Source organism: Taurulus bubalis, assembly GCF_910589615.1.
Source record: "Taurulus bubalis genome assembly, chromosome: 4".
In the NCBI taxonomy this organism is placed as follows: Eukaryota; Metazoa; Chordata; class Actinopteri; order Perciformes; family Cottidae; genus Taurulus; species Taurulus bubalis.
The window spans coordinates 29558644-29569929 of record NC_136592.1 but is presented as its reverse complement, the minus strand read 5'-3'; the positions used below and the strand labels follow the sequence as shown (position 1 = coordinate 29569929).

Sequence of the window (11286 nt, the reverse complement as noted above, 5' to 3'; positions counted from 1 at the left end):
GGTCACTAGGTGGATTTTATGGCATGTGCCAACCAATGTCCTACAAACAGTTTGTAAATCCGTAAATATTCAAGAATCTCAAAAAATGTGTGCTCACGTAAAAGTTCAAATCAAAGCCTTGTGTTGGAACATAACTGGTGCATACAGCAGCAACAACAACAAAGTGTACCTGGCTTCCTGTGAGGAGTCCTGTGTGAGTTTGGTGACGGCAGGAAGGATTCTGTCTGTGAGATCTTTACCTCCAGACAAAAGGCGGGCAGCACCAACCTTCTCGACCAGATTAGCCAGGTGCTGGGCGGCGCATTTCCTCACCACTGCATTGAGGTGGCTGTCAGAAGCGGGGAAACCAATTCAGAAATCAAAGATTCATATTTTAAAGCGTTATACAATAAGTATAAATTGTAAGTGCAGTGAAACATGACTTCATGGTGTATGTATGCAGACACACATACTGACCTAAGTCCCCCAGAGAGTAAAGCGTTGATACCACGAGTTGGTGTGCAGTGCTGGACCATGCAGCCCAGGGCTGCGTCTACATCCTGCCTAATGAAGGCGTTACTCTCCCCGGCCTTCAGCAGTAACGCTTTAACCGTCCCCTCCAGCTCCTGGTCCATTGCCTTCTCAAGGTGTGTGTACAGGTCGCCCAGCGTACACACTGCAACCCTCGAGACACTTGACCGCAGGTTCTTCACCTGAATGACATGGACATTATTAATACCTAATGGGAAACAGGGTCATTGCAGCATTCCTGGCAGTCAGTTAGTAAGATACTGAGAAATTAGCTGCAAAATTAGATATCAATACATAAATCAGGAGCCAAGCAGTTCTAGTTCAGAATGAGGGAAACAGCAAAATGAAAAAGTCAAAATGATGTAGGAGTGTTATGCAACAAGTTACACTACCTCTTGAATGAGACACAGGCAGACATCATGAAGCCTGCCCTGGAGTGTGTCTAAGTGGTAGTGAGCCAGACTGCGCAGGAACACCAGACCCTCGATCTTCTTCTCCCTGAAGATAGAAAACATTTTTAAAATACAACCTCTTTAGAACCCCTGGATTTGAGTTAGATCAAAACCATTGTCCTACGAAGCAGTGCATCTGGGATACCGTAACATGCAAGTGTTTCTCACCAGTCTTCGGAGATGAGCAGGTTAAAGCTCTGTGTCAGTGCCAGCTCAGGCTTGGAAAACGGACACAGCTCCGGATGCTCGGAGAGATTTTTCTTGTGGCCCATAGTACCAGGGGACAGCTCATCTAAATGCCCCGTCAGACAACAAACAACACACAGATTCGGTCTCTTGTTACATCTCTATCAGTCTGAAAACAAGCAGTGTGTGTGGGCGGCGGTGCATTAACAGTAGGTTGTCAAAACAAAGCATTTTGGCACATTACCCAACACAAACATCTTATTCACCCATGCTCCGATGGCTCCGACAGTCTAATTAATGTTTCAACATTTTCAATAAACAAAGACCTGTTGAAGCACCGGTTCATCCATTTATAATTCGGTGGAATATTGCTAAATTACAAGCCAGTGTCGGACCCACTGAGAGAGGATACATAGCAGCATTATAAAGCGACACTGTGACATTTTTGGTTGTTTACAAAACACATGATTGAGCTTGAAATTAAGTATTTTTTAGGTCTCCTCACCTGAGCTGTGGGACAGCGATGGTCGGGTTCTGCTGAGGCTAGGGGCCCTCCTAAGACGGGAGAGGTTTTTGGGGTTCGGGGGCACCGTGGGGGGGCTCGGCTGGTGGGGTGGAGTGAAGCACTTGATGGGGCTTTGGGGTCCTGGTTGGCTGACAGGACTGGTGGGGCTGATGGGAGACTCGTCAGAGAGGCGGTCTGCTTTGGTAGAGCCCATTGTGATGCCGTTGAGATGCAGATCTACAACAGAAATAAATCATTTCAAGGCTCGGAATGTGAACTACACATATGGATGATTTCTTTTTTTTAAAAACAGGATCCAATAAAATACAACCCAGCAAAATCCAATGCAAACGTTCAATATAGCAACAAAAGTGCGGTGCTATTTATCTTATTCAAAACAAAAAGAAAGAATCAGAAAAATCTAAGCTAGCTAGAATTCAAACTCTGACTTAAACTCCACATTATGATAAAATATACATTATACTAAAACACAAAAACATTAGGTTGAGGTTTCCAAATCTTCTCTTGCCTTTGATGATTAATACTCTATTCTCCTCGGTGGGTGAGTCAGACAGCATCTGTCTCACGCGTTGGCGGATCTTGTCTCGTGTATGGTCCACTTGACTGCACTGCCCCTCATTCTGGTCCAGACATGGCAGCCTCATCTTATCCCGGCTAAACCTGGCATTCTTCACCTTCTGCTGTACATGCAGCAGCAGAAAAGACACACACAATGGGACGTTAGTAACTGGACACTTTGTATGTTCTATGATTTAGCGCTGGACAAAGGCTGACTAACCTTAACCTCATCTGGATGTGGGCTGTCATCACTGTCTAGGTGGCTGCCCGACACAGCGTGGCTGTAGAGGCCTGCTGAGGGATCGGTGGGGGGTTTGGACACAGAATCACCCTGCTCCAGTGACGAGCCAGCCCCTGGACGGCTGGAGGACACTGCAGTGCCAAACACGCCTAGGAAGACGAGGGGGATGTTTGCAGATAACTTAAATGTGTAATCAGACTGGTGAACATTAAACCTTCTCAACTGCTAGAAGAATCAGTCATGAGATGTATTTAAACTAAGAATTTTGTGATTATGGGAAAACAATGTCAATGTCCACTGAAAACTTAATGACGAGGCTCAGGGAGGCATGACACTTTCCTTTCAATCTTCTGTAAAACAGCGCTCAGCTGGAACACCATGACAAAATGACAAACGGAATATTGGACCATTGAATGATAACTTACGGGTATGAATCAACATCTAGAGAAACTGACCTCTTCCAATGACTCCTTCAGCCATGTCCGTGGCTGGTGAGTTCCTGCTGCTGTGGCTCTGTGATCCTAAGAATTAAAGTAGAGGAACACTAATTAATTATCTAGGCAAACACACATTATTAACAGGTAAATTCAAGGAAAAAGCTCTGTTCGGTTTGACTGACCTTTAACAGGCTTCAGAGCTCTGACTGATTCCCGGAAGACTGGCTTGACCAGCGGAGGGGACGGTCCCGTGTTCTCTTCCTCAGTTTTGATTATACCGTTAGAGTAAGTGACTCTCTGCCCAACAACACCCACGTCGGACGATAGTTCTTTTCTCTGTGACAAACCTTGGAAAAAAAAAAAAAAAAAAAGCGCAAATAAAATAAAGTAAATTACAAAAATAGTTTGGCAAACCCATAGTATCCCTTTTATACCTTGAAGGCTGCTGAAGTCCATGGACACAGAAGACCTCAGTTTAGCAGAAGGCACTCTCGCAATGCGAGGTTTCATTCCCGGAGGAGCAGAGTTTCCGGGGCTGTTGGCGTATGTGACAAGTGAGAAATAATACTGGAAGCGTGCTTAGCACTGTTCAACACATTGTCAAACACCACCAGATGGGTACAACGTTATCACTGCTTTAACATTTACTCAGCTAAATGACACATAACAGGTACCGGTCTGACTCATGTCATGACGTACTGTAATCCTCATAAAATAATTGTATGTTATTCACCATCTTTATGTTTACATAGGACATGCTTACATACATCTCCAACATGATATAATATGCTGTGTGTTTTTGCCATAATATTGCTATTAATCTAATCAGATCATCTAGTCTACAGGAGGAGCCGATAGTGTGAGCATACTTATTACATCACAAGCATAACAACATATGCTTAATTCAGCAAAATGCAGAGCCCTTACCTGGTTTTGCTGCCATTGAAGCTAGAGTTGGCGACTGAGCTCAGACTGGAAAGACCGCTCTCGCTGGCTGAGCTGGTGAGCATTGGAGAGGTGTGTGGTGGTGAGTCAAGACCCAGGTCCAGCCTCACAGCTGAGTCAGGGCTGTCTGGATCTGAACTGCTAAGGCTCACCTTGGCCCTCTTCTTGGCAGCACTGTTGCGCAATGAGCGCAGGGAGTTCAGCATCTGTGAGCACCACACACATTGGCACATTTGAGCATGGAGACGAATATGATTAAAGGAGCCAAACTTCAACCCCCTGGAATTGCAGAGTGTGTTTTCTTTAAGGGTGTTTGCTGACCTCCTGCATGTCCAGAGCATCGTCCTCTTGAGTTTCTTGCGCCACATTGACTCCATCGGGGTCCAGATGAAGGTCCCTCTCCAGCTGTTGATTCTGAGGGCTGCCTGGAGCATTGGACCTCTGGCTGGACTGGACCTGCTCTGCTGGTGGGACAACTGGCGAGATCGATAGGGATGCCCTGGTGCTGCTCAGAGCCCGGCGGAAAGACGAAGTGGAAGAAGAACTCACAAGGGAAGCACGAAGAGGCCGGGGAGAGCATCTGCTGGAGAGATGGTCTCCTGGAAGGGGTCGAACATTGAGGATGAAAGAACATGGAGGATAAAAAACAGATACAAAGAGGCCAGAACGTTTTTACATTGACCCGACAGCTCACATGTCAACGTAGTTCTTTTTCACTAAATTACCTGTTTCTGTGACTGTCGTGTCTCTCCATGGGCTGCCGTCTCGTTTGTGAGGGGTGGTCTCTCTCTTGTTGGGCCATGTGTTGGACATAGAGAGGGAGGAGTCTAAATGACGGCGGGACAGTGTCGGAGTAAGCATGCCTCCTGGGAGTGAGGCCAGCGGGTAGGAGGGCAGCAGGAAGGATCCGGATGGGGTGGCGTTCGAGGGGAGGGAGAATGTGCGCTCAACACTGGGGTTCCTTGAGAGGATGCGTCCCTTTGGTGCCACTGTGAGACATAGCATTCACATGTCAGGAACCATAAAATACTGAGTAGATAAAAAGGTAACAAGTTGGAAATACGGCTCACAACTGTCTGGATGTTTAAACTCCATTTAAAAAAGTGCTGTGTTATCCAGATTTTTTTTCTTGCCTTAAGTATAAATAAATTTCACATACAGAGTACAGAGGATGTTAAAACTGCTCTGTTTAGAGCCTACTGTACTCCTCTCTATACTGTGTGCAGCTATAGTAAGGCAAAAATAAAAAAAGATTCAGGTGGCATTTAATGATGCTTTCAGAATCTTACTCAAGCTTGCAAGTCATATATTTGTGACCCGAAATGTTCCCACTTTCCATGCTGTGCTGAGGAATTTTATTTAAAAATTTAAATGTAGATTAAATGACTCAGAAAATGTAATCAGAAAAGCCTTAACTGAGCCAACACAGAGTGATACGAGGTATTATTCGGGAAACATTGGAACAAGTGTCTGTATGTTTTTAACCACGAGTGATTTTTTAACTGCAATGAATCTACCCGTGTCCTCGTATTGTATTTTATATATTGTTGTTGCATTTGTGTGTTTTTTTGCTATATGGACCTATGAGTCTGAATTAAAAGGAATATATGCAAAATATATCAAAATTAACATTCAAACATTTTTTACAAGTAGATAATTTGGAAGTAATGACTCCTTACCAACATCTGGTTCAGAGAAGTTGGTGGTTTTAAAGATGTCGGTGTCCAAGTTGAGGCTTCCACTTCTTCTGAGGCGTGCAGGGGTCTCCCTCCTTCTGGAGGATTGGGGCTTCTGAGGCGGTGCGGAACCTAGATGGAAAGTATATATTTTTTAAAATATTTTACACACTATAAACCTAACAGGGTTGCACAATACTCAAATAACTTACACGACAGTCACAACCTCTCTGTAAACCAATGTGTTTAAAGTGTGTTGTAAAAAAGGGGGATACAATTATTGTAATACTAGTTACTATTTGGTTTACTTTAATTTCTCATGTATGTTCTGTAATTTAGTTGTATGATAAACTATGGTTGGATGATTATTTCCGCTACATTATTTTATAAATGGTATGATTTATTATTATTACTCCAATAGATTCATTATCACATATCATAATTACCTCAGAGTAACTTTACTTCCTCACAGGATGAATTTGATCTGGTGGTGTCATGAAAAATAATTTTGCATTGTTGAAAAATGCTTCTGGTGGTTCTACTCTTACCAGGATATTCTAAAAAAAACATATTTGATACATAATTCAATGTCTGTGCCTAACTGTTGCACTGAGAAAATGTTCAAATCCAACAAAGTTAATAAACGTTTCCGAACTTTTGAGCTGAAAGGTTTCTTCTTTAACAGGCCTTAACAGATACCGCTACATATTTAAAAACTGATCTCGACTGAAGATTGAAGGAATTAGAGCGACTAGATTGATGATTAGATTGTTTCCTTCACAGGCAGTAAATATACAAGACGAGACACATTCAATAAGAATGAGAACAGACAGTTCGGGAACACAGAGACGAGGTGGAGGAGGTCACACACAGCAGTGGTCATACAAATACAGATTGCATCAAATATACTGTAGTAGCAGTATTGGAGTGAGTATATTCCTGTGTAAGTGGTCCGAATTGAAACAGCCAGTGGCTCAAATGTATAAAATCCAACATAGAATTAACTCAGAAGAAAACATTTGTGCAAGAATGATTAGGTTGGCTCCAATGTGTTTCTTCTCATTAAGATTACATTAATTACCTGTCAATCCCTCAACACTGGGCTTCTTTTTACTGCTTTTTTTGATTACCTTGAGCAGTCAGCTAATTACAAGTTCAGAAAACTAAACAGTTGGTGAATGTCATGGCCTCTACTGGTGAGACTGGTACGAGACTTATCCGCCTTGCAACTGTGCTCATTTCAGGGCTTTTGCTGACATGTGGCACCATGACTCCTCTGAGTCAGCATGCTAATCCAATTTAAAGCAGCTCTAAATTGAGTTCAGCTAAAGTGGACTATGACAACCAGTTAGTTGTACTTGTCACCTTGTATTGAATACATATGTGTGTAATACTAAGCAAAGACAATATTTGCACTTACTGAAACTGGGTATGTAGTTTTCTTGACTCATCTTCTTGGACAGGGGAAGGGCATCCTCACTGGCCACCTATTAGTGGGCAGAAAATAATTTATTTTAATAGCAACAATAGAGGAGGAATTTTAGCATGTATTTTCTAGCTCAGACAAGAGCATTTGCGAGGATCAGACTTAACTGAATATACATAAAGATAGAGATAAATAAATCAGTAGACGAATAACAGATTTTTGCATCAGTGCATGTATCCCAACCTCTAAGAGAGAGATGATTCCCCTGCCTTCAACCTGATCAGCACTCATTGTGGATCACTTGGTGTGATTGCAATCAACACTAGAGCAGTAAATAAGCCATATTTTACAAGCATACCACTGTGATATATCCAATTATGTGTCACATCCCCTTCAGTAAGTGTGCCGTGTGGTAATGGGGTTGCTGGGAAACAGACACTGCTGTAAACAGAAGGTGTTTTCCAAATGAAGGCTCTGAGCTGGATAACAGTTTCCAGAACAAAATATTGTCAATCAATAAATCATGAAACGGAGACCATCGCTCTCAACAAATGGACATCATTAGAGCTGATAGTGGCTTAGTTGAACAAATCATTCCAATTTGTTCGCTAATAAAATCTGACATGTTATGTATTCTACATTACATGCTTTCCCCAGCAAAGTGGGAGGTTCACCTTGATTTTCACATGGCTTCTTCTCAACACATCGGATGCTCATCTTTGCAGCGACAGTTTCACTGTGCAGGGAAACTGTCACCGACTGCATTTCTACCAGGAATAGTGTCAGTGATCCTGGAGTGCTGTCAGATTTTACCCATCTATTCTTCCCACTGTTTAATTAATTGAAAGACGTATATTCAACAATACAACTCAGCCTATTGTTACCCTGCCAATACGGATTCATTTGAAGTATTTTTTTTTAAAGAACAGAAAAGAAAACCTCTTATTAAGCATTATGAGCTGTCAAACAATGTAAAATCATACACTGGAGCAGATGTTGATTAAAGAGGAAGGTGCCGATCTCTATGTCGTAATATATAACTATCTCTCTGCTGCACTCCATCCATACTGCACCATGAGAGATATAACTATATTTAGGTTGTTTTTCACACCCAAACTCTCTCTCTGAGGAAAGTGACACCTCTAAGATTCCTTTCTGGCTGGCGGCCTCTGGGTGTGACTCAGCTTGTTCAAACAACTAGTATGCATTTCTGACAGTAAACAAACAAGACCCCCGCCTTTTAAAGATGAATTAATTCTTACTGAGGTGAGGTTTAGATTCATCATTCCTCTGTAAGGCAAGCACAGAAAAATAACCACTCCTTTAATGCTATTCAATGACTGCACTTGCCGCACTGCTTGACTGATTGGGAGCAAATCAACAGACTTCCTGGTCACTGAAATGCTCTGTGATTTCAAAGTCAATATGAAAAGCCCTCTGGTGATTACAAAGAGTATTTTTAGAAGGGAAAAAAAAGGTAAACGCTGCTTATTGAGTCAAATCAATGGCAACTAAAAAGACAACATTTCCATCTGTTCTCTGGGTAAATTAATCTACAATAAGCCATAACATCCATGTAAGCTGTTTTATCATAATAAAGAATCATAGTCAGAGAAACCAAATGCTAAATCCGGGCAATTTCCCAGATGGCTTAATCATCACAAGAGGTAAGTGAGAATACTGCAAATCAACAGTGATGATGGACCCCACCTTTTCGGAGCACTTTATGTTCAGTGTACTGCCTTGCTGGCCGTTCTCAGCGGATGAGAAGCTGGACATCTCCCAGGGTAGTTTGTTCTTCCCTTTACCCGCGCTGACAATCCTCCTTTGAAGTGGAAGGTCATCAATGAGGGAGCCTAGGCTGCCATAGCCATACAAACGGTCACTGTCCGGTTCAGTTCTGTGGCTCCTGCCGCTGCTTATCCGCCCTCCGTTCATCACCCAATCCAGATCCGCCCCAGAGCCATACTGCAGCGAGCACCGATGTGCTGGTTTGGGGGCCACCAAGCCATACTCCACTACCCCGTCTGAGGAGAGTTTGGGAAGGACGTGCCTTGCTCGCCGTGCCTGTACAGCTGCCATAAGACCCTCTGCATCCTCATTGAGTTCGACCATGTCCACAGCTTTCATTAGAGGTTGCTTTTTCCCTGTGTCAAGGCAATAGTCAAACACAGCAAACAGCTCAAGGGCGGCGTGGCGGACCTTCCTCTTGCTGTCTGCCAAGTATGGCGCGACCTCAAAACAAAGCTTGGGGATGTTGAAATCTTTTCTAGGATGAGAGAGCATAGCTGCCATAATGATGTTAAGGACATCTTCCCGAACCCTTGAATTATTGTGTTTTAAGTTACCAATGACAAGATCCAACACTTGTTGTGGTATAAGAGTTTTCATCAGCTGTCGAAACACATTCATGTATTCATTTCTAGTGATGGTGTGAGTGTCTCCGAGGGCCTTCAGAGCCACGGAGACTATCTGTTGGAAATATCTGTCTACTCCCGTATCCAGCTTCTGAATGAGTAAGTTTAAAACTTGTAAAGTGCCATACAACACTTTAAAATTACTGTCGTCCAGAAGTCGAGGGAGAAAATGTATGAACTCCTCAATACTGCCAGACGGGACCGATTTCATGTCCACTTCTGAGAGGATGCGTTTGAGCTCTTCCACCCCATTTGTGCGATTTTGGTAATTCTTCAAGTCCAGAAGCAGCTCCTGTAACTCACGGGAGATCAACCCAGGTATCATTGTCGACGGTCTTGCAGTCGGGGTCAAATTTCAGAATCCAAAAGGAGCAAACACAATCCTGTGTGGACAATAACATCCGTCCTCTTTACGTCGTGATTTCATCCTGAGTGGTTTGTGATGGAAACCCACTCGCCTGTTCATCAAGCTGTGAATGCAAAACAGAAGGGAAAAATAAATTAACAGGACACACACACACACACACACACACACACACACACACACACACACACACACACACACTACCATTTGCTGAGATGAGCAACATGTCTTCGTGATGATGTAAACAAACATGTCACGCAGTTTAACTGATGGGGCGTCTTATCAACATCACGATCGATCACCGTGAACTGCCGCCTCGTTAGGTGAGAGAGACAGACGTTAGATCACAGCCATTGAACACAACCACTTGTGGCTGTCAAGCACGGCGACGTTAGTTATCAGCCGAAGGGTTTATGTAACATTTACAGCTGCATTACGTTACATGATGCCTGTAACGTGAGTTAGTATGCGGTGAGTCGAATGGAGCCAGAGCCACTTCTACCGCACTGAGTAGGACTCAATCCCCGACTAAGTGACCGTTAAGCGCAAGTACTGGGTAGCTACGTGAAGGCGTAGCTACCAGTAACGTTGCGCCGCTAAGCTAACTCGCTAACTCCGCCAACTGTTTCAGGGGTTCGTTGCTGGCTGACCAGGGCGAGCAAAGTTAGAAAAACAGCAAGAAAGCAGACCTTGAATTCCCCCCTCGGCGCTCCTCCGTGACGCTCGGCGAGACTATTTAACGTCCCGTCGTCCCCGGTGTCCGTGTCACGCTGCGGCAGCTACGGCTCCGTAAGTGCAGACATGTCCCTGGTTGTTTCAGCTGCTGTGTGGAGTGTTGAACGTGTGAAAGCTACAGAGGTATTCACACAGAGAGGAGCCCACACACACACACATAAGCGCACACACACACGCGCGCGCACACACCGAGGAAGCAAAATGGCGAATAGATGTCGCAAACTGAGCGCTTCCATGGTGACGCGAGTTTCAGGCTCCTCCAGGCGGCCGACCGTCACCAAGGAGATAGAAAGGATCAATTAAAATTAAAAGATAAAACTGGATTTCCGCAGTTTGCACATCTGGGTTGTAACTTCGCACAAAATAAATAAAACTTAAAATATGTATATGTATGTTTTTGTTTTATTATTTGTGATATTCTGGTTTACTGACATAAAGAGATGTATATGTTATCAAATCTATTTTGTATATAGTATAGTCATCTACACGTCCTCAGTTTTATTAATAGAAAAACAAAATATTGGCCACTAGAATGATGACTTACAAAATGCCATCAAGGGTTGCATCCTTGCCTCCCTTCTACTTTGTAGAATATACTGTAGTTATTTATGCTTTTAACAATAAAGGCATCCTTTGTTTTTACTAACTAATGATGCAACGTTATACACAATATTTCAGAAGACTCTAAACAGAGACGTGTTGTAATAAAACAAATAAAGCAAATCCTCACCAATCATTTTGAGTTATTATTGTGTTCTTTAATTGAAGTTAAATTGTGAATGGAGAACTTGTACTAACATCACATATATGTGC

The 11286-nt window shown here is 43.2% G+C and overlaps 1 protein-coding gene across 1 annotated transcript in view; it reads right to left on the bottom strand.

Moving 5' to 3' along the window:
- togaram1 (TOG array regulator of axonemal microtubules 1) overlaps positions 1 to 9699 on the bottom strand; it is a gene marked incomplete at its 5' end in the record, with an annotated part of 11709 nt that extends 2010 nt beyond the window's left edge. Inside the window, 16 exons of the mRNA XM_079217125.1 lie at positions 170 to 328; positions 457 to 692; positions 903 to 1008; positions 1131 to 1254; positions 1654 to 1890; positions 2183 to 2354; positions 2453 to 2622; positions 2929 to 2994; positions 3093 to 3257; positions 3345 to 3445; positions 3838 to 4061; positions 4177 to 4454; positions 4581 to 4844; positions 5535 to 5663; positions 6952 to 7018; positions 8668 to 9699. Coding sequence (XP_079073251.1) covers positions 170 to 328; positions 457 to 692; positions 903 to 1008; positions 1131 to 1254; positions 1654 to 1890; positions 2183 to 2354; positions 2453 to 2622; positions 2929 to 2994; positions 3093 to 3257; positions 3345 to 3445; positions 3838 to 4061; positions 4177 to 4454; positions 4581 to 4844; positions 5535 to 5663; positions 6952 to 7018; positions 8668 to 9699 — 3530 coding nt within the window. The remainder of the gene's footprint in view (positions 1 to 169; positions 329 to 456; positions 693 to 902; positions 1009 to 1130; positions 1255 to 1653; positions 1891 to 2182; positions 2355 to 2452; positions 2623 to 2928; positions 2995 to 3092; positions 3258 to 3344; positions 3446 to 3837; positions 4062 to 4176; positions 4455 to 4580; positions 4845 to 5534; positions 5664 to 6951; positions 7019 to 8667) is intronic.
- Between the last annotated feature and the right edge of the window lie 1587 nt (positions 9700 to 11286).